We start from the raw sequence: 22,735 nt of genomic DNA, 5'->3' as shown, positions 1-22,735 counted from the left end.
GCCACCAGCCGCCAGCCACAAACCAGGTACTGTTCTCTGCGGCAGCTGGGGACCCAGTCTCTCCCTGGAGGAGACTTGGGCTTCATTGCTGATGTCCAGCACTACAAGTTCTGCTTGACAGAGGTGGAGAACTCTGGAGAGGGGAAGATGTTGTCATAACAGCCAGCCTGACACCACCCCTCTCCCCACCACATGACTGAATATAACCAGGGCCTAAGGAAGGTGGGTATGAGCCCCATTTGTCATTTGCAGGAGCAGAGGAGAAAGGGAAGGGTAGTAGTTGGTCTTGGGCTTCTCTCAGGTCTGCACAGAATGTGCTGCTGCTGCTCCCATGTCCCTGCTGGGAGCTCCCTGAGGCCAGGCCCCTTGGGTCCAGGTCCTCAGACCCCTGCACAGGGCTGGACACAGAGGAGGGGCTTTGACAAAGTTTCCCTGAGTGACTGGCTGGGCGGCCTGTGCCAGCCAGACTCCTCACCTGTCTCTGTGCCTCCATTCCTGCCTCTGTTCACCTTCCTCCACACTGAAGCCTCAGGTGTGGTCAAGTAGACATGTGATCCTGACACTCTCCAGCTTAAAACCCACCCATGCCTCCACATGGATCTGCAGTTAAAGTCCCCTCTCTGGCCCTGGAATTCATGGTCCTTCCTTTTCTGAGCCCACCCATCAGCTTCTTTCAAATCTTTTTTTTTTTTTTTTCAATACTGGAATTGCACATGCTAGAGAAGCACTCTACACTGAGCTACCTGCCTCCACCTTTTTTAAATGTTAAGAAAGGAGCTCACTAAGTTTCCTGGGTTGACCTCGAACTTGCAATCTTCCTTCCTGAGTAGCTGCCATGGCAGGTATGTACCACTGCCCTAGTCGGAATCTTTACATTTCCACAGCGCCTGGAAAGTCCTTCCACCCCAAGTCCTGGTTTTCCCATTCATCCTTAAAGATCTGGCACAGATGCACATCCCTTGGAGCCCTCTGAGACCCTCCTGAGTGGTTAGTGTTTCCTTTGTCCTTGTATGGACTGTAGAGACCACTCTGCCCATCAGCACCCCTGGAATTCCTGTGAGCTATTTTCTTTTGCAATTCCTCTGAACGGAGAGGGGGGCAGATCTGCCTCACTCCCTGAGCCCAGGTTTGTAATGAAAGCTTACTGCGAGAATAATGCTCTACATCTGCCAACCGAAGGAGAAAGATAGACGGATAGAGACAAAGGGCAGAGGTCCAAAGAGTGAGAGTGCTCAGAGGTGCAGACAGGTCTGCGGAGACGAGGAAAGGCAGAGGCTCTGAGGGGCACAGTCACGCCAGGCGTGGGCTCACCTGGCTTTGGTCCAGGCCCTCCTGGACCACTCGGCTTGTGCAGCCCGCATGGCAGGGCGTGATGTACTCCACTCGGGTGCTGAGGTCGCAGACAGGGTTGAAGTCCTCTGACGGGCAGGAGCAGGGCTCTGCACAGCCTGGAAATAGCTCCAGCCCGGGCTGTGTGCTGGTGGGGGAGAAGGCCAGCAGGGTTGGCCATGGGCTGGGGCCATCTTGGCAGTTGCCCTGAGAGCAATGGCCGGGCTGTGGTGAGCTCCCTGCGGCGGGAGTGTGGGAGAAAGCTATAAGTCCTTGAGGACTCCTGACAGGAGAAGTGGGGCATCTGGGCCGGAGCTCATGTAGCCTCTTTGCCGCCCTCGTAAGCAAATACCTCTGCTCCCCAGGGCCCTTCCATAGGGAACATAAGGGTAATTCCTTCTAGAATTAAGTGTTAGATAAAAAGGTCATTCTCGCTGTGAGCTGAGTAGCTTCCAATTCTCAGAAAAGGATAGCTATACATGGGGACTCATGGGAGACCTGACTAGCTGTAGGACTTGACCAGCTGTAAGATCTCCAATGTTCCTGCCTCACTCTGGGCCTCAGTTTCCCTGTCTGTCAGCTGGGCCAGGGCTCCTTCCTGCCTATCACCCTCCCACATTCTCAAGACCTCACCGTTCACTCTACTATCCTGACCATGTGCCCAGTGGCACCTGCCTCCTTCCTGAAGGCCTGCTATCCTATTCAGGGATGTCCCCACTCCAGGTGGCCAGGGCAAGGTGTGGGTGTACAGGGGCAGGAGGTGAGAAAAGGCTGAGTTCAAGGGGGCAGGTCACCCTGGGAGGGAGATAGGGAGTCGTCTCCCTGGGATGCAGGCTATAGTCTGACTTTGAGCTAGAAGGGAGCATAGCAGACCTCCAGAAGAAAGAAGCCCAGAGAGACTGATACTTTCCACAGGTCACATAGGAGGCCGTGTTGGCCAGGCTGCAGAGGATGGAGCCAAGGGGGAAGGTTGGAGTCTCCCTCTTGGGTTTGAGGTGGGAATGAGGCAGAGGCCCAGGTTGTCGGCAGGTCTGGCAAGTTTAGCAAAATCTCAGTTCCATGGAGAAGAGGGTCGACAGGGCTGGGGAGACTAGGAGAGGGACACCAGCTGATATGGCCTCTGGGAAGCTGGAACGGGGTGTGGTGGCGGGGCGTGCAGGGGTGTGTGTGATCAAGGCTGAGGTGAGCTCCTCTCTCCCTCAGGTGGGGGTCTCCCCTGAGTGGGCAAAGGCTATCGCCAGCACAGCCTTTCCTTCTCCTCCCTACCCCACAGGCCTGCTCCCATCCCGGCATGTCTCCTTGGGGAGGGGAACAGGTTGGTGCTATCCCAGCTAAGGACTCCTTAGGAGGCTGTGCCTAATGGGATCTGCTGAGGGGGAGGCACTTCCCAGAACCATCTGCCAGCAGCTGGAAGGCAGGTGAGAGTTGGGGGGTGGGGGGCTTCCTCAGCTCCTCCTCTCTCCTTGGATCTCATTCCTTCTGTGGAGAGTGCTGGCTCAGGCTTTGCCTCCTCCCAGCTTGCTGGGTGATCTCACCTCTCTGAGCCTCACTAAAATAGATACAATGATAGGCCCATCACTGTGGGGACTCAATGAGACATAATATAGGATGCGCTGGGCCTGCTACTGGGTTGAGTGGGAGACCTTTGGCTCTTGGGAGTTGCCCCTGCCTCTTGTGAGCCTGTCATGGTGGTACACACCTGTAATCCCAGCAACTCGGGAGGCTAAGGCAGGAGGATTGCAAGTTTGAGGCCAGTCTCAACAACTTAGCAACATAGTGAGGCCTGAACAACTTAGCAAAACCCCGTCTAAAAAAAAAAAAAAAAAAAAAATACACACACACACACACACACACACACACACATACACACACACACACACACACACACACAAAGGGCTGAGGATGTGATTCCCCTGGATTCAATTACTGGTATCAAAAAACAAACAAACAAACAAAAAGTGAGAAATTATCCTTGATTTGCTCAGTTGGTCCCTAAAAGCTTCTTCAATGACTTTGAACCTGAACTCAGTGACTAAATTGCAAGAATGTTGATGAGAACTCTGGTGAGATCAGATGTCAAAGCCAAGGAGAGAGAGGGAGAAAGAAGGAGAGGGGGGGCAGGAGGGAAGGCTGACTTTTCCCACTTACTCAAAAAATATGACATAATATTCACCTAAATATTATAGTATTTACTTTTTGCTAAAAAAAAATTAAATCATTGAAAGGCCCTGGGTCCCTCCTCAGTCAAGGGGCTTCCCACAGACATGGCTACAGTGCCCAGACTGGGCTTTGCACACAGAAGGCCCATGCCAGACAGCTGAGTTCACTGTTCTGTTTGAGAAAAGAAGGGGGAGAAGGAAGGGAAGGAGGAAAGGCCCGAGGATGGGACCTAGGGTTCCTTGGCCCTGAGCAAGGCCCTCCTGTAACTGCAACCAAGTGGAAGCAGCCTGGGTGGGGAAGGTTGGCACCTGAATGGAGGAAGGAGATGCCAAGCAAGAGGCGGGGCAGAGGAGGTGGGGATTTCTTGATGGGTGTTGGGCCAACCTAAGCCTGGAGCAGTTTCCAGGAAAAATGAGATCATTCTGGGAAAGTGGCCGGAATGGAACTTCCAACAACCTCTCCAAGAAGGCTCCCAAGGGGAGGTGAGTAAATGTGATGGGGCGGCGGAGGAAATGGGAGGCAGTGGTGGGTGTGGGAGGAAGTGGGAGGGACATAGGCGTTAAGGGACCTTACTGTAGAGTGTTGCCCCACAGACTTAGACGAAGAATTCTGCAATGTTAGGATCATGGGACAACAGAATTGTAGTTCCTAGGATTTAAGAACCAATAATCTGAGGTATTTCCAGCCTTTCCAGCATACGTCTCCTTTACAGCATTCCTGGCAGGGGTCAGAGACCCTCACTGCCTCTCCCACCCTCAGCCCCAGAGCAGGACCTTGCTCCTGCTGGGCAGGCCTAACCTCTAACCAGCAAAAGCTTTCCTCCGGCTGAGCCGGGTCCTGCCTCTTATGATGCAGCCTCCATCTCACTAACACTGGGCCTGCAGGGCTCGGCCACTCTGGAGATGCCATTCCACCAGTAACTTTGCCCCAACTCCCCCTCTAGCCCTCTCCAGGCCTGAGCTTCCCTGCTCTTGAAGTTCCATATGTGTCCCTTCTAATGGTGCCTGCTGCCTTCCCTGGGGCCTTCCAGAGAGAATGTCCTGTGCTTGAACCTTAGCTAAGGGAAAATGTCCTTAGCTTGAACAGAGGATTCTGGGGCAGAGGTGGAGAGATGGAGCGACAGGGGGCGGTGAGAGTAGGGTAGGGGATGCCCCACTCACCTGGCTTCTGTCCAGGTCCACTGCCCTCCCCTGTCCCAGCCTCCCCATGCTGGCCCCACCCACCCGCACACACACTCACCTGGGCTGGTGGATGATGCCTGCAATCTGGTGGGTAGAGCAGCCGATGAAGAAGAGGGGCAGGTTGAAGAGCAGGCAGAACAGCGACCCCAGCAGGCAAAGGGTGCCACAGCGCATGGGGCTCAGGTGGAGGCGCTTGACCAGGCCGCCCCCCACCACGATGCCCACGATGGCTGAGGGAATGGTGAGGCCGCCAATGAGTAGGTTGGCATAGGAGGCTGTGATGGAAAACTGGCGCTCCAGGAACTTAGGCAGGAAGGTGGCCATGCCCGCCACCATGCATGACATGCACACCTGGGACAGGACCACCAGCAGGAAGATGGGGTGGCGCAGTGTCCGCAGCAGCACCCTGGGGAAGACTGTTGGGATACGTGGGAAAGAGGTGGGGATGGGCAGGCCAGCTCTCCATTCCCTGTGCCTGTCCATCCGCCCTGTTCAGTTCAAGCTGTTCCGTTCCTTTCCATTCCTTCCTCCCATTCCATTTAATTATTTTGCATTCAGTTCTGATCTATTACATTTGACTCCTTTCCATATAATTCTATTCCAGTTTTGAAATTCTGTTTCATCCCTTCCATGCCATTGGGTTAGATTGCGTTCATTGGGTTAGATTAGTCAATGTGTTCATTTCCATTAAATTCTATTCAGTTCGTATAGTTCTGGTCCATCCATCCCATTAGATTCCATTTCATTATTCACCCCATCTGATCCCATTTCATTCTTTCAATTCTACTTAATCATCCCTTTTTATTCCCCACTAGGCCCCTTCCATCCTGTCCTGCTTTAGCTCTTTCCAAGCCAACCCAGACTGGTCCTCCCTCCTGTGTCCCCAACCCAGGCCTGCATCCCTAGTTTCTCGAGAATATGTGTAATCTGTTAGATTACCTAACAGACTACACATGTTCTTCATTTAACTGTTTTATTGTCTTCCCAACCTGTTTGTTGTTGTTGTTGTTGTTGCTGTTATTTGTTTGTTTTTTAGATCAGTTTTTTTTTTTTTTTTAGGCTGTTGTGTTAATTGCTGAACCTCCGGAGCAGGGGCATAGGAGGCGCTCAATAAATAAATGTAGAATGGATGAAGGAGTGAATAAATGACATTAGACTAATATGTGTTCAAATATCAAAATGCGTAGGGCGGAATCTAGGGCCTCTAGAGAAAGCGAAGCCTGAGGAGCGTGGTGCCGGGAGGCTTCCTGGAGTTGGACAGAACCAGCGGGCCCCTGGAGAGGCGGACTCCAGAGAAAAAGGAATTCTGTGGAAGCACAGCACCGTCTGAGCTTGGAGATGGGAACAGAGGCGGCTGCTGGGGCACTTATGACCCCCCGCAAGCCCGCTCGCCCCGGTCTCCTGTCTCCTAAAACAGGCCTCATTCACAGCTTGCCTTACAACATGTCTGCTAAACCTCATGGAACACAGTGATGGGTAAGTCGCTCGTCTCGGAGCCCCAGTGCCTTCATCAACAGGGGCAGCCCAGGGAACGTTCAGAGGCATTTCTGTGTTTACATGTGCCACCTTCTCTCCACTATCAGCAGAAGAGGGAGAGTTTTGTTTCTACCTGCAGCAGGCAAGACAAGTTAGGGAGGAGTGAGGGAGGAAGAGAAGCAAACCATTTGCCAGACCGAGGGGCCAAGCCAGCTGGTGCCCTAGCCCCTTGGATCAGGAGAGGAGCTGTTTCCTTAGAAGCCAGGAAATAAAGACAAAGGGTCCAGGCTGGGTGGGTGGGGGCTGGGGCTACGGAATTCCCCATCCTTCAGGGTCCAAACCTGCCTCCTGGCCCTAGTTCCTTATCATGCGCAAAGCGCATCCAGCCAGCTTTTGCAGTAGAGTGGAATGGCCCTGGTCCTCACCCCAGGTGACTGCTGAGCCTCTCTCCCTCCCTCCCTCCTGTGAGCTACCCTGGCCAGGGCATCTGAGGTCTTGTATGTGCCTGGGGATTTTGATATGGCTTGGCCCAAGTTATACAGGTGCTTTCACTGCAAGGTGGGGCCCAGCAAGGGGCAGGGACACACCTCGGCCCAGGTTCATCCACAGAGGCCAGAACAAGGCCTGGAATTCCCCAGAGTCCTCTGACTTCTACTGCAGTGCCATTCTCCCTCGATTCCCTCCTACCTCCCCCTCCACTCCTGTTCTCCCTGGCAGCCTGACTCCAGAGGGTTCCAGCTACTGACTGTTCCCGTCCCATTCTCTTGCACTAATCACTGCAGTGTACTGTGGGCACATCCTCCGTCTCTTCTCAGAATCCACAGCCTTCTCTAGAACAGGTGGAAAATTCCTGGAGGACAGGGCTAGGCCTTTCACTTAGCATTACCTGAAAGGGAATTCTAGGGCCCACCTCTGGCTGAAAGTCACGTCTTCCTGAAAAGACAGGCTTCCCTCAGCTCAGCACAAGGTCTCTGCCATCACACAAGCCAGGGCAGAAACAATCACTCAGTGACTGGCTTCCTCATCAGTCAGGGGCCTCTCCAAACTCAGAGGTCTGACACCTGTCTCAAATAGGACAGGCCCCCTTAGCTTAGGACTATATTTGCTCCCATGAGCCAGGGGTTTCCTTTAGTCCAAGGACAATGTCTCCCTCATTAGACAGTGTCTCCCTCATTAGACAGTGTCTCCCTCATTAGACAGTGTCTCCCTCATTAGCCTCCCCCAGCTCAGGGACTATGTCTCCTCCACTAGACAAACCTGGCAGTCAAGGCCAGGCTACAGGTCAGACTGGCCCCTATGAAGCTCAGTAGAAGTCCAGAAACCAGGCTGGCTAACTGGCCACAGGGCCTGTGGTCAGCCCTGTCATGGTCTCCTAAAGGCTCAACTACCAGAGACAAGCTGGCCTAGAACACCAACTCTAGGATTCAATTTCAGCAACTGGCTCCAACTTCCCTCTGGGTAGGAGCCAAAGCAGTGATTAATAAGCTCTTCCATGGTGCAGTGTTCTGAGGGCTTCCAGAGCTGGGGGTGATCTGAGGTTAGGGAATCCAGGCCCCTGCCTCAAGACCCAGCCCCATGGAGTCCAGACATCCCTTTCTCTGGGAGTGCTAGAGATCAGGGGTAGGGGTGGGGGCCAGATTACTAGTACCCTACAATCGAGTCCTAAGAAGCCCTTCCCAAGAATTGGGCCCAATCCTTTACTGTTGAAAAGTCCCCAGTGAGGGATTCTGAGTGACATCCTCCTGAATCACAGGCAGCTCCATTTACTCTCCTAGGGACTGGTCAGAATAAGAACAGTAGGGTAAGAGTGATAATGGAAATAATTGTAACTTATGGAAGTACAGTTTTAAAAACAATGTACGGGGGCTTTCCATTTATCATCCCAGTTGATTAGGACTGTTATCCTAATAGTCCTTGAGAGTGGCAAAGATTATTGACCTAATCTTTTAGATAAGGAGACTCAGGGAAGTGAGCAGACACTGGTTAGTGCGATGGGTAGGCCACAAGTCTACCTTGCCATCCAGTGCTCTCCCAGAGCCTGGCACACAGCAGGCACTCAATCAGTGTTCATGGGATTGGACTCCAGAAAGGACTGCCTGGTCATGTGGACTCTGGTTACTGACTGATCCGAGCTGCGTTATTCTTATCTCATTGAGTCTGGGTCTTACTGTATTGAGAAACTGCTCGCAGGAAACTGAGGCCCAGAGAGAAGCAAGGACCCAGGACAAAAGCTCAGGTCTCTAGATCTCAGTCCAGAGCTCCCTTTGTCTATGCCACAGCCTGGGAACTTAACAAGTATTTATTGAGGGCCCTGTTTGCAGGATCATTGGTGGTGGAAGGAGAATAAGGACTCACGCCTTGACCGTCAAGACCTCCCCACTTGGGGGAAGGGCTGGACCAGTACATGGCACAGATCTGAGCCAATACAGAAGTTCTGAGAGTTCTGAGAGCCCAGAGGAGGGAGGGAAGCAGCCTTGCTTGCTGGGAGAGCCAGGCAGGCTGGAGGAAGGAGTGGCTCTTGAGCTTGACCTAGAGGGACAAGGAAGATTTTGACAGATAGCAATAAAAACAGATGTTCTGGGCAGAGAGGATTGAGTAAGCAAAGACTCACAAAGTGCTCAGGAAGGACCTGCAGGAACAGATCAAGAAAGACAGGTAGGGATTGGGTCATGCATAGTCTCAAGAGAGCCTCTGGCCCTACCTCCCTTACACCTGGCCTGAACTCACTTACCTTTGATGAACTGGATCACAGTCAGGTTTGGTGCAATCTGGGCTAGGCCATCCTGCTTCTTCAGGGACTCCCCGGGGTTCTGCTCAGAGGGAGAGTTCTCACTCTGGGGAAACATACAGCCAAGGGTAGTCAGCTGGATGCAGAGACCTACCCAGAGATGGCTGTGGACTCAAGGAGCTCAGTGGGAAGGGGAAGGAGAGGTGGGAGCTCTGTCACTTCGTCAGGAGCAATGGGGGTCTGCAGTGGCCCTACTCAAAAAGGGTTTTAAAAGAGGGAATAATGGCCGGGTGCTGTGGTGCATGCCTGTAATCCCAGTGGCTTGGGAGGCTGAGGCAGGAGGATCACAAATTCAATGTCTGATTCAGCAAAGCCAGCCTCAGGCTGCTGAGTGAGGCCCTAAGCAATTTAGCAGGACCCTGTCTCTAAATAAAGTATGAAAAAGGGCTGGGAATGTGACTCAGTGGTTAAAGGCCCCTGGTTTCAATCCTGGTATTAAAAAAAAAAAAAAAAAAAAGAGGGAATAATGAAATTCCTGAAGCTAAACTTTGTCATCACCATCATTAGCATATTAATAGTCACCAACAAGAGAATTACCACCGTAACCACCATCATCAGTACTATTCCTACCACCTTAAAAATCATCTGCATTCATACCTCCAACATCCTGACTACATGACCAACTGATTCACATGACACTATCATTATGATGTGATTACTACCAGTGTCTCAGTCGTAGTTATCACCACCAGTAGTCACTATCAGTAGTAGTTATCATTATTGTTATCACTGTCACCTGAACAATATGATTATCAGAATCATCAATAACATTATCACGTCTCAAACACCATCATTATCGCTTCCAGGGTCTTTACCAGTATCAGTGTCACCAACCTCATGTCTGTCACCTCCACCACTATCACCACCAGTGTCACCAGGAACACCATCAACTTACAATCCTCTCATCATTACCACTATCACCACCAATTGTATCTCCATTCCTGACATCATTATTAATGTCACTCTTACTGCTACCATCAATGTCACCCAACACCACCATCATCCATGTCACTGTCACCATTACCATCTTTTCTACTCTCACTCCCACCATCAACGTCACCAACATGATGACTGCCATATCTCTCTCTTTAGTTATTACATCCTTCATGACTGTCCTCACCTGGAGAGTCACCAGGAGCAAGAGCCTCCAGTGAGCTGTGCTACCTTGAGGTGGGAGTGGTGTGGTCTACAGGCCCATCCTGTTCTTTACTGCCTTCTGGGTCAGGATGGGAGCTGAGGGTTAGGGCAAGAGAAAACAGCCCCCTTTCCTCCCCTGGGAAAAGTCAAGCCACCCCTGAAGGATGTGCTCGCTCTAGGCCAGCACTGTGAGGATGTCCATGATACTACAGAGCAGGAGACTCAGCCTGGGTCAGGATGGCCACCACGCAACTCCTGAAGGAGAGGTCTGGGGAAGAGAAGGTTTGCGTGGGTGGGCACGCTCACCATCTTCTGCGAGTCAGAAAGAAGGAAGGAAATAGCAGAAATGGTGGTCAATGCCTACTAGGTACTTGCTACATGCACTTACTACACAGTTCTAAGGACTAGTGCAGAACCCACGGAGCTCTCTCAACAGCCCTCAAAGCAGATGCCACTAAAGCCCTTTAATTCACATGACAAAAGAGACACAGATGAAGTGACTTTCTTCAAGTCACCAACTGGTAAGTGGCCCTGCTCATATGGAACCCAGACAGACAGCTCCACTCCCGAGTCTGAGCACTGGGCTGCGACAGAGGCCCAGGCGAGTCCTCCTGCATCCCAACCCAAGCACCGTGAGGCGGTGCTATCACTGTGCACACTTTTTCAATGAGGGAACTAAGTCTTGGAGAAGTTGTTACTGATACAGGGTCATTTGAATATCTAAGTGTCCAAATGGGGTCTGACTTCACTACATTTCGTTAGGCAGTATGAGCTCAGAATTAGAAGGAACCAATTCTACGGAAGAAGACAGAAGTCCAGGGTAAAGACTGGTTTGGAAGAAGCTGCTCTGGGAGCCAGTCGGCTCCCCATGACTAGAATGATGGACACCAAGGAGGTGGCCAGTGCATCTCCGGTTATACCTCTTTTCCACCCATGTTGTCTCTTTGAGGTCCCTGCAGACCTTGCCACCCTTTGTCAGGGTCTGACGTCTTTCTTCCCCTTTAAGTTTTCAGTGGACCTTATGAGGCAAATGCTGGCTCTCCCCACATTTCAGAACCCCTGTGGGAGCGGCCATGTCTCCTCGCCTTGCTCCCAGGGCTGGCTGCTAAAAAACTGTCCTGTCCCTGTGGGACAATTCATTCAGACACTCGTTCCTGTGTGTTTCTCTCCCCTGGGCTTTTCCTCTACTCCTCTCTTCTTCATTCTGGCGGAGCAGGCTTTGGGTTTCCAGGCCTCAGGGGAGTTGTGTGGCAGGGGAAAGCACTAATGAGTTGCCAGGTCTTCCTTCCTAACTTTTGTTTTCAAAGCTCGAGGCCATTGAGAGAATCCTGAGGGGTGTGGCAGGGGTGTGAGGAGAGCCTGGGAGAGCGATTGGAAGGGAGCGCCCTTCTCTGCAACAAAACACTGGAAACCAGGCTGGGCAGACACTGAGCACTTTGTGGGTTCTGTGTAAGCAGTGGGGAGCCTCAGCCTGGGGGGCCCAGGCTGAGGGAGGTGAGGCTCCTGTGTTCCCAGCCACACCAAGACTCCTCACTCCAAGCACATTGAAAGGTACCACATGGGTCAGAATGGCAGGTGGGCATGGCAGTAGCAACTAGGATGGGCTGATGCTGATGCTTCTGGTTGGCATGGGGCCTACCTAGAGTCTGGGCCCTAGAACTCGCCTTTGCTTCAACTTGATGGGAGGCCCCTGAGAAGCGCTGAGGTTCAGTTTCTCATGGATCTGCAGGATAGGTATTCAGAGTAGAAATAAAATTGATTCTTAGAGAAAATAAAGAATATCTACTTATCACCAGGTACATGCCTGGTAATCTGTGACGTGGGAGGCTGAGACAGGAGGATGGCAAGTTTGAAGTCAGCCTGGATAACTCAAAATAAAAATTAAAAAGGGTTAGAGATGTAGCTCAGTGGTAGAGCACCCTGGGTTCAATACAGGAAAAAAAAAAAATCTACTTTATATTCACTTAGGTCTGGGTCAAACCTCGTTCTGTATCTATCTTCCCTGCTGGGCTCAGTTCTTTAAGAGCAAGAATCATGTTTATCTTGTTCTCTGTTGAAACCCTGGTTCCTAGCACAGGGCCTGGGGCAAAACAGTGAGCATCTGATAAATTCCCATTAAAAGAAGGAGTATAAGAGAAGGCTCTAGCCAGTATTGCCAGGTTCTTGGAAGAAAAATAAGAACATCAAGAGGAGATGTATTATGCTGTGAGGGAGCTCTTGCTGTAATGTTCAGAGACCAGCAAAGGGTTCACGGAGCACCCCAGGGGCTAGCAGAACTGAGATCTAGGCCAAGGGAATGTGGACGTAGGGCTCCATGTACACAAACCTGCTCCATCTTCACTGAGACCTGAAAAGGAAGAAGCCGGACACTTCTTCACATGGGAACAAACAAGCTCTGAGATCAGGCAACTTGTTCAAAACCATGCAACTTGAAAAGCAGCAGAACTAAGATCTGAGCTCCAGCTTGCAGGTAGGAAACTCTGAACCAGTGGCCCTAGTGTGCAGGACAGGCAGAGTTAGGAGACACCTTAGTAGTATGATTTTTTTCTAATTTTTTTTTTTTTTTTTTAGTTTTCAATGGACCTTTATTTTTTTTGTATATATATATATATATATATATATATATTGTGTGTGTGTGTGTGTGGTGCTGGGATTGAACCCAGGGCCTTGTGCTTGTGAGGCAAGCACTCTACCAACTGAGCTATATCTCCAGTCCTGGATCTTTATTTTATTTATTTATATGTGATGCTGAGGATCAAACCCAGTGCCTCACACATGCTAAGCAAGCACTCCACCACTGAGCCACAACCCCAGCTCTAGTAGTATGATTTGAAGGGGCCTGAAATCTCACCATTGAAATTTTCTTAAGGTGAGACATCTAGACTTATTCACTTATATTCTAGAGCCACAGGTGGCTACTAAGCACATAAAATATGGCAAGTTCAAATTGAGATATGTCCTAAGCGTAAAATACACATTGCATCTTGAAGACTTAGTACAAAAAATAGAAAAGATATCATTATTTTTATATTGGTTATATGCCAAAATTAGAATATTTTAGATATACTGGGTTAAATAGAATAATATTATTAAAATTAATTTCTTTAACTTTTGAGTGTGGCTACTAGAAAATTCAGAATTACATATATGGTTCATATGATATTTCTTTTGGCCCTGTTCATATTCTGGGAGAGTGGCCTGGGAAGGACATCACAGTGGAGCCAGGGCCCAGGCAACAGAAGAAGGTGCTAGGAGCAGGGTGCTTCCCCAAGGAGGAAAATAGGAGCAACTGGAGAGAGACTGAGCGCTTTCCAGCGTTTCTTATCTGGGAGAATTTGACTCGTCCTGGAAAGACGAGCAAAATCTTGTTGAGTTCCTTGTCCCCAAGAAAACAGTAAAAATATCAATAGTGTCATCTGTTTCCACATGTACATCCCTATAAGGTCTCCACTACACTGTCACAACCACTGTATCATGACATCCCCACTACAGCCTATTTAATGCAGGCATTCTTTGTTCACCTATTTTACAGAAGAGAAGACTGAGGCTCCCAAAGGGAAATGCCACCAGGGAGATATTGGTAGATCAGGCTCTCAAAGCCAGGTTCTTCCATATCCCTGACTCATGTTGTGAAGATAGGAAGGGAGGGACTGATCTAGGGGCCAGAGAAGGCACACAGGGAGGAGTTGGGTTGAGACTGGGGAGACAGGAAGGGAGAGGTGATTTGAAGCGGGGCATAATATAAACTGACATATAGTAGTGGGAAGAAGCCTGCATGGGGCCAGACAGTTGACACCAGCCTGACTACAGCAAATGACTGGCTGGGCAGCAACTTGGGGCTGGAGATGAACAGGAGCCAGACCTGGGAGGTTTGGGCCAGACTAAAGTCTTGCTTTGTTCTGTGGCTATCAGAAGCCCTGACTTAGCCCTAGCTCCTGTCCTCTGTTCTCAGTAGGTTTCTGCCTCTTGTCCTTCCTCTGTTTTCAGATGACTAATGCTGAGTTCCAGAAACAGGAAACATTGTGTCTCTGCTCAAGAGGAGCTTGCAGTGTGACCCATAGGGGCTGCGCTTTCCCCAGGTCAGCAGGCCCGGGCAGCAGGCTGCTGGAATGTCCCCTCCAAGGGCTCTCTGCTGACTGTAGCAAGAGGTGGGCACCACATGCTCTGTGCAGCTCAGTCCATGGAGGCCCTGCATGGAACTGAGTTGCAGAAGGTCCTGTCCTGGAACTGGGTCCCCAATCCCATGGAGCCAGGGCTGTCTCTGGTGGGCGATATGGAACTCATTGACAGCTCTCAGATTCCATCTCATATGGCCATGAGAAGCAGCCACAAAAGTGGGGCATCTGCTAAACTTCCTAGCCCTCTATGGGTGAGTGAGGTTTATAGCAAAGCACCCAGAGATGTGAGCTTCTACGAGGAATGAACTATGCTTCCAGCTTTTTTTTCAATGAGATTCATGTAACAGGCTATTCTTTTCCCTTTGCCTATCAAAAAACTCAGAACCAGCAGGGCACAGTGATGCAGGCCTATATTCCCAGCTATTTGAGAGGCTGTCAGGAGGGTCTCAAGTTTAAAGTCAGCCTGGAAACTTAGTGAGACTCTGTCTCAAAATAAAATAGAAAGGGTTGGGGATGTAGCTCAGGGGTAGAGTGACCTTGGGTTCAATCCCCAGTGGTGTTGGGGGGAGAAGCACCACAGCATCACCTGCTGCAGTTAGAATGGCTATGATAATAGACAAAAGGCAACAAGGGCTGTCTAGCATGGGGAGAAAAGGGAAATGCGCACACTCTTGGCAGGGATGTAAATCAGTACAGCCATGATGAAAAACAGTATGGAAGTTCCTCAAAAATTAAAAAAAAGAAAGAACTATGACATAGTCCAGCAATCCTCCCACCAGCTCTATTGCCAAAGAAATAAAATGAGCATATCAAGGAGACATCTGGTTCTGCCAGATGGTTCTGCACAGCAAGAAGGATCCATGTGCAAGCCAGGAAGAGCCTCCCTCACCAGAGCCCCACCATGCACCCTGTCTCAGACTTCCAGAACTGTGAGCAAGAAATGCTTGTTGTTTAAGCCAGGAGAGAGAGAGAGAGAGAGAGAGAGAGAGAGAGAGAGAGAGAGAGAGAGAGAGAGAGAGAGAGAGAGAGAGAGAGAGAGAGACCATGTTTACCACAGAATTTTTCACAGTAACCAAGATATGAAATCGACCTAAGTGTCCCTCAACTGATAATGGATAAAGAAAATGTGGTCTATGTACACAATGGAGTACTGTTCTTAAAAAGAAGGAAAGCCCATTATTTGTGACAGGATGGATGAACCTGGAGTACATTATGTTAAGTGATGTAAGCCAGACACAGGAAGACAGATACGGCCTGATCTCATTTATATGTGCAATCTGGGAAAGCGGAACTCAGAAGCAGAGAACGGTGGTGTCCAGGGCTGGAGGGGACCGACAGGAGATGTTGATCAAAGGACATAAGACTTCAGGTCAACAGGAGGAATAAGTGCAAGAGATCTACTGCACTCTGGTGACTTCAGTTGCTAACATGATATTGTATACTTGAACATTGCTAAAAGAATAGAGTTGATTTTAAGTGTCTTAACCACACAAACCCGAGATTAAGTATATGAGGCAATGCAGATGATCAATAGCTTGATTTCATCACTCCGCAATGCACATATTTATCAAAACAACATTTGGTATGCCATAAATATGTGCAATTTTTACTTGTCAATTAAAAAATTTGAAATAATTCAAAAATTAAGAAATAAAGCATTTAAAAAGAATAATAGAAAAAAGGCAATCTACTTTTTTTTTTTTTTTTTTTTTTTTTTTTTTAAGAGCAGGCCCAACACAGGAGTGCTCTACCACTAAGCCATACCCCCAGTTCTTTTTACTTTTTTCTGTAGTTAGGATTGAACCCAGGGGCACTTTACCACTGAGCTACATCCTGAGAACTTTTCACCTTTAATTTGAAACAGGGTCTTACTAAGTTGCTCAGAGCCTTCTTAAGTTGCTGAGGTTGGCTTTGAACCTGAGATTCTTCTGTCTCAGACTCCCAAGCTTCCGGGATTACAGGAGTGTGCCACTGCTCCAGGCCCTTTTTACTTTTTCTTTTGAGACACATCCTGCTAAATTGCCCAGGCTGGCCTTGAACCCATGATCCTGCCTCAGACTCCTGAGTAGGTGGGATTATAGGCATGTGCCTGCGCACCGCACCCTCCTGGCTGCACTCCTGGCTTGCTGAGCCTGTGTGTTGGACATTGAACCACTGACCTTCACACTTTACCTCATTTGATTCTTACAAAAACCCCAAACTGAAGTTATACCCATTTTACAGATTTCAGAGTTAGTAAGTATCAGAGCTGGGCTGATAAAATGCAGGGCATCTAACTCTGCTGGACTGGCCTCCTTGCCTACAGCTACAGAATGCCTAGATGCCAAGAAAACTCACATGGTACCCCCTTGGGTCTGATCAGCTACCTGTTATCTCTCTTCTTTAGCCTCAGTCTTCTTTTCTGTCAAATGGGGGTATTGGACTAGACAAATGGTTTTTAGCAACAGAATGCTTTCCCTAATCGAAATCTCATTCTAAAGACTGGTATAGTGGGCTAGGGGTGCTGCTGAGTGGTAAAGCTCTTGCCCAGCATGAGTGTGAGCCCCCAACCCAGCACAGGGGAAAAAAAAAACAGCCATAAAGTGTGTGTGTGTGTGTGTGTGTGTGTGTGTGTATGTGTGTGTGTGTGTAAGGGGGTGGAATGACCTAGCCCTGCTTGGGGACATTCTTCTTCATTCTCTTTATGGTGAAGTTTTGAGTGGTCTGAAAACCACATAAGCAGACCACCCCCAAAGGGTTCCATCCCTGATTATGAGGAACTATACGGGCCTAGGTGAAGGGGAGCCTCTTAGCCTTTGGGGCCAGAACCTGACCTCATACAGACAGGTGCAGGGGCCCCCAAGCTGGATGATCACTCAAGTTCATTGACCTTAGAGAGTGGCGGGGTGGGGGTGGAGACACAGCCTGGACTACCAGGTGTGGGGAAGGACACAGAAGGCCCCAGGCTGGCCTGGGAGGGTGCCTGCAAAGGCGAGGCTCAGGGGACAGCAAGATCTGCAGAGGCAGCAATGGGAACATGAAAGTCTCAGGGGAATGTGGGCAGATCCCAATAACAAGCCCTAAGTCTTGAGTTTTAAGAACCTTTACCACCTCCAGCTCCTGTCCCCACCCCTGATCATTCTCCCGTACATCAAAAGACAATGGGCTTCAGAGACTTCAAGAATCATAGCCAAAATCATAACCATTTAGGAATGTGATTTGGGGAGTCCCAGACTATTTCCAATACAGAACCTCAGAATAATAGAACACAGGTACCTATGAATCTCCAACCACTAGGAACGCAGAACTTCAAAACGGTAGTTTTTGAATCCCACACTCTCAGAGATTTCCCAGAAATCGCACACACATAAACTCCTGGTCAAGGTGCCCCAAGGGGAGATCACAGAGTCTGGTGGCACTCAGAGGCTGGGCAGGGCTGGGGTCCTTCACATGTAGGGAGCAGCTGGCTGGAACTCTCCCTGCCCCTGGCCTCACCCCAAGGGCAGGTTCTCAGGTCAGAGCGCTCTGGAGGAGTGCTGACTGAATAGAGACACCACACCACAAGGACACATGGGGACAGAGAACTTGGAGCCCCTAAGAGACCATCTTTTTTCTACAGAACTTGCAGAGCCCTCCCCGCAGGCAAAGAACCATTGTCACAGCCACAGCCACAGGGGAAACCTGAGCTGTCTTTCGGGCATTCTTATTTCCCTGACCTGTCCTTCCTTGGCTGCTTCAGAGCTCCTCAAAGCCGGGAGTAGGGGGTCGCCCCTCAAATTCCCTATAAAAACGCTCAGAGGAGATAGCATTGGACCTGTCAGAGCTAGAAGACCTTGAAAAACCCACTGTACAGGACGCAGATTGGGAGACTATGGCCAGAGACCCTCTCTGGGTCACATAATCCTTATATTATGTACCACCATCTCCTGAATACCTTTAAAAACTGCATTTACATCTAAGAGGGCACGGGGGACCCTGAACCTTAAGCCTGGGAGGGGATGCTTGAAGGGATTTCCAAGTGAAACCTTCTCCCCTTGCCCATTCCCTCTCTCTACTGAAGATCCATGTCCCCCTTCTGGGGACCTGGACTTTCTGGCTGCCAATTCTGCTGTCTGGGGCTATCCTCCCACTCCACGCAACTCCCCATCAGTGGCCCTAGTGGGCCAGGCCCCCAGCGTTACTGCAACAGACCCGGCCAGGCGGCCTCGAGGAGGCCAGGGAACGATTCCTCCCACATCAATATTTATTGCCTGAGAGCTGCTGGAAGCAGATCATCATGTTCTCGGCCTTCAGTTCTTTTTTAAGAACTTCTCACGCCCTCCCCTCCCCATTCCCATCCCGATGTGCTGACAGCATAAATGCAGACAGCCAGACAGGTTCACAGCCGGGGAGCCGGGGTTTCAAAGCACCGTCGCACACAGCTCTCAAACCCGCCTCGCCTCGGAATCACAGCAGCTCCAACTCAGGAATCGCACATCCTCAGAATCCGAGGCCGAGGGAGCGCTGCTCCGGGAATCCAGCCTCCACACCTCCATGCCAGTGTAGAGTGGGAAGTGACTGGCTGCTCAGGGTCACACAGCTGGCATGTGACCCAGTAGCACAGACCCCCCCACACCCGCTCCTTCCACCTGTCCCGCCTCCTTGCCCCCTGGTGTCCTCTATTCATATTGAGGCCCCGACTCAAGTATCTGAAACTAGCAACCTAATCTCTTACCCTCCTCTCAGATCACCCCCGCTTTCCAAGAACTCTGCCCCAATTTCCCTTTCCTCCAAACTTTGGCCCTTAGCTAGACAGAACCAGGAAAGAGAGTGCGAAGTCCCCAGTTTCTCCTTCCTGGAAACTGGTCCGCCCCACCTGCTTCTCCTCTCCCTGAGACGGTGCACCCAGGCCACGCTTCGCTCTCTGGGGCCTCCAGGGCACACCAGCGCCCACATCTGGGCAGTCCCACTCCCAGGCAGCCCTACTTCCTGCCTGCTGCCCTGAGTAGCTGCTCCTCCGGCGCCTGGACCTCCACACGCCCCTGTCCTTCACAGTGCTCTCTACCCAGCACCTAAGATGGACTGAGGACCCACTGCCTCCACTTCTTCCAAGGCTACCCGCTGCCCTTGAAGCCAGCAGTCAAAACCTTTCCTGTCATGGCCCCTGCTGGCTGCTTCGACCTGTTTTCTTTAGTCCACGTTCACACACTCTGCTCCAGCCTGGGGCAGGGCGGGGTGGGAAGGTTCTGTGGGGCAACCAGGCCGGGAGTCAGGCCGACTTGGGTTCAAACCCCAGCTTCCCTTGGCACAGGCCCTTCCAGCCTTCACTCTGGGCCCAACCTTCCATGCTTTAAAGAGGCCTCTGTACAGCAGCCAACTTGCCATGTTGATCAGAACTCCTCTTGCTGCAAAATATCCAACAGGATTTTTATAAATTGCCCTTCAAAATTAGAATTACTTAACAACAAACTAACTTACTTAATTTATGATGTTTTTTTTTCTTTTTGATTCATTGTACACAAATAGGGTACAACTTTTCATTTCTCTAGTTACACATGATGTAGAGTCACACCATTTGTACATAGGGTAATGGTGTTTGTCTCATTCTATTATCTTTCCTTCCCCTTGCCCCCTCACCACCCCTCATTTCCCTCTACACAATCCTATCTTCCCTTACCCCTGCCCCCCCATCATGTATTATCATCCACTGATCAGAGAAAACATTTGGTCTTTGGTTTTTGGAGATTAGGCTTTTTTACTTAGCATGACATTCTCCAGTTCCATCCATTTACCTGCAAATGCCATAATTATAGCTGAGTAATATTCCATTGTGCATGTATACCACAGTTTCTTTATCCATTCATCAACTGAAGGACATCTAGGTTGGTTCCACAATCTAGCTATTGTGAATTAAGCTGCTATAAACATTGATGTGACTGTATCTCTGTAGTATGCTGATTTTAAGTCCTTTGGGTATAGGCCAAGGAGTGGGATAGCTGGTCAAATGGTGGTTCCATTCCAAGTTTCCTAAGGAATCTCCATACTGCTTTCCAGAGTGGCTGCACCAATTTGTAATCCCACCAGCAATAGAGTGTACCTTTTTCCCCATAGCCTCACCAACACTTATTGTTGCTTGTATTTTTTATAATAGCCATTCTAATTGGGGTGAGATGAAATCTTAGGATAGTTTTGATTTGCATTTCTCTTATTACTAGAGATGACTGTGGTTTTTCAACAACTGCTTTCCATACTTGTGAAAAGAGGAAATCTATTACATAAATTTTCAGAATATAATGATGTGTGTGATAGTTAAATTAATGAAGTTAACATTAGTGACATAAAATTAAACTTTTGAAAAGCATTTCTTTCAGTGGGAATGGTGACATATTCTTGTAATCCCAGTAACTCAGGAGGCTGAGGCAGGAGAATTGCAATTTCAAGGTCACCTTAGACAACTGAGACCCTGTCTCAAAGTAAAATAAAAAGGGCTGGGATTTAGCTTAGTGGTAAAGTCCCCTTAGTTCATTCCCCAGGACTAAAAATAAATAAATAAATAAAATAAAATAAAAAGGGCTGGGGATGCAGGTCAGTGGTAGAGTGCTGGCCTAACATGTACTACAAAGAAACCCAGAACTGCAAAGAAGAGAAAAAAGTATTTCTTTCTCCTCCTCCTTCTTCTGTCATTTCCTTTTTCATTTGGAGTCAGCCTGTTGTTTTAGGTCTTGTGTTTTTGTGAGTTCCTGGAAAACTTGGAGTCCCATGGCTTAGAATCATCTGTCCTGCCCGAGGCTCACAGTGTCCTGCCTCTGGGCCAGCTTTGTGACCTTAGGTAAATCCCTCTGGCTGGTTAGTCCTCAGTGTCCTCCTGTGAGGAGCCCACCTAGTCTGAGAGCTGCAGGAGAGTTGGCGGATGTCCCTGCACATCCTGTCCACTGCTGGTCCTCACCCAGGAGTCTTTGTCCTTGCAAGATTATGCCCACTTTAAGGGTAGAGACCAAGTACTGATCTCCAGTGTCCAGTCTGGATCGTGGCCCAGAAGAGGCACTCAGTACACATTTGTCCCCTTCGCTGTCTGCAAAAGGGTCAGATTCACTTCTGTAGCCAAAGTCTCTGTCCAGGCCATTCCCCCACCTAAGTGGCTGCCCCTCTCCTCTCTGTGTTTCCACACATCCTTGCACATACAGCTCAGATCCCTCCTCTTCCAGGAAATCCTTCCAGACCCATCCTCTGCACCCTCCAGGCCTTAGCCTTCCTATGGCACATTCAGAATTTACAAAAACTCAGTGACGAGCACCAAAGGGCCTGGACTCAGGCAGGCCTGGCCTCTCAACACAGTGCTCCCTTACTGGCTTGAATTCTGAGTAAGTCACTTCTGGCTCGGACCCTAGAGCTCCTCAGCCATGGAAGTAGCTGACAGCCTTCACTGTAGGGGCTGGGGAGGCACCCAGACAGAAACAAACTTGGTAAGCTTGATGCATAAGGCCCCAAAGGGATGTCATTCATGCTACAGAGGAAGACACATAGGTGGGGGCTGGAGCCTGGGCTGGGACAGGGACATGGGGGACTTACCTTGCTGACAGGTGAGGTTGCACCTGCCAAGACCTTTCTTCGGAAGCTAAGTTCATACTTCTCTTTGGGCATCTCCCTGGGGAAGAAGAAGTAGGGGCTGGCGGCCAGTGCCACCATGCCAGCCGAGATGAGGAAGCCCAGCCACCAGGCACCGACCCATCGGGGGTCCTTTGAGGTCAGGCTGATACCACCTGTAAGAGAAGACCATGGGGACAGTAGGGTTGGGGAGTCTGTCACATCTAGGTCAAGGCCCTGGGTCTGCCTTTGAGACATAAGTCAGCCCCAGCTTGGAGTCAAGAGACCTGCCCTCTGATCTTGATTCTGCCATTATGTCCTATGTGACCTTGGGCAAGTCCCTGACCCTTTCTAGCCCTTAGTTTCATCACTTCTTCTGTGTAGTGGTCAAGGTCGTGGACTTTGGAAATAAACTACTGGGTCCAGATTCCATCTCTAACTTATAACCTTGGGCAAACTACTTAACCTCTTTGTGCCTCAGTTCCTTCCTCCATGACATACAGATATTAGTAGTTTTGGGGGGGAGTGCTGGGGATAATAACTTTTTTGTTTTGCATCATAGGGTTGTTATGAGAATTATGTAAACTAATACATGTAAAACTAAAAGAGAAATTTAATTAAATCTTTAAAAATCTACCAAAAATACATGTACTTAGAAAAGTAGCTATTATATAGGCATTTGCTCCTCCTCTCCTTCTTCCTTCTCTTCCCATTATTACTGCTTTTGTGATTATTCATATATTAAATAATGGTCGGAACGGCCATTGTGGTTCTCAGGCCTGTATAAAGATGAAATTGCCAAGGCTGCTTGTCAAAACAGCAGCCTTGAAGACCAAGAGGTGGGGTGGGGAGTTGGAAGGTGACCAAGGAATATATACCTTTAACAAATTCCCCGGATGATTTTGATTCCCAACCAGGCTTAATTAGGATTGGATTATCCCCCTTGTACCTGCTGGCTGCAGTGCACAAAGCTGCCCTGCAACTTCTTAAACCCGAGGCTGAGT

General features: G+C 49.6%; 1 protein-coding gene across 6 annotated transcripts in view; it reads right to left on the bottom strand.

Moving 5' to 3' along the window:
- The window catches only part of SLCO2B1 (solute carrier organic anion transporter family member 2B1), a 50,282-nt gene that overhangs the window by 6,510 nt on the left and 21,037 nt on the right, over positions 1-22,735 (bottom strand). For all 6 annotated transcript variants that reach the window (XM_079104435.1, XM_079104439.1, XM_079104434.1 and 3 more), the window contains 4 exons: positions 21,717-21,907; positions 8,878-8,980; positions 4,729-5,086; positions 1,312-1,477 (listed from right to left, as the gene is read on the bottom strand). In XM_079104435.1, the coding sequence (XP_078960561.1) occupies positions 1,312-1,477; positions 4,729-5,086; positions 8,878-8,980; positions 21,717-21,907 (818 nt within the window). The remainder of the gene's footprint in view (positions 1-1,311; positions 1,478-4,728; positions 5,087-8,877; positions 8,981-21,716; positions 21,908-22,735) is intronic.

The sequence above is a fragment of the Sciurus vulgaris genome (genome assembly GCF_902686455.1).
Source record: "Sciurus vulgaris genome assembly, chromosome: 11".
Classification (NCBI taxonomy): Eukaryota; Metazoa; Chordata; class Mammalia; order Rodentia; family Sciuridae; genus Sciurus; species Sciurus vulgaris.
The sequence above is the reverse complement of the archived record's forward strand: the minus strand, read 5'-3'. Positions and strand labels throughout refer to the sequence as shown.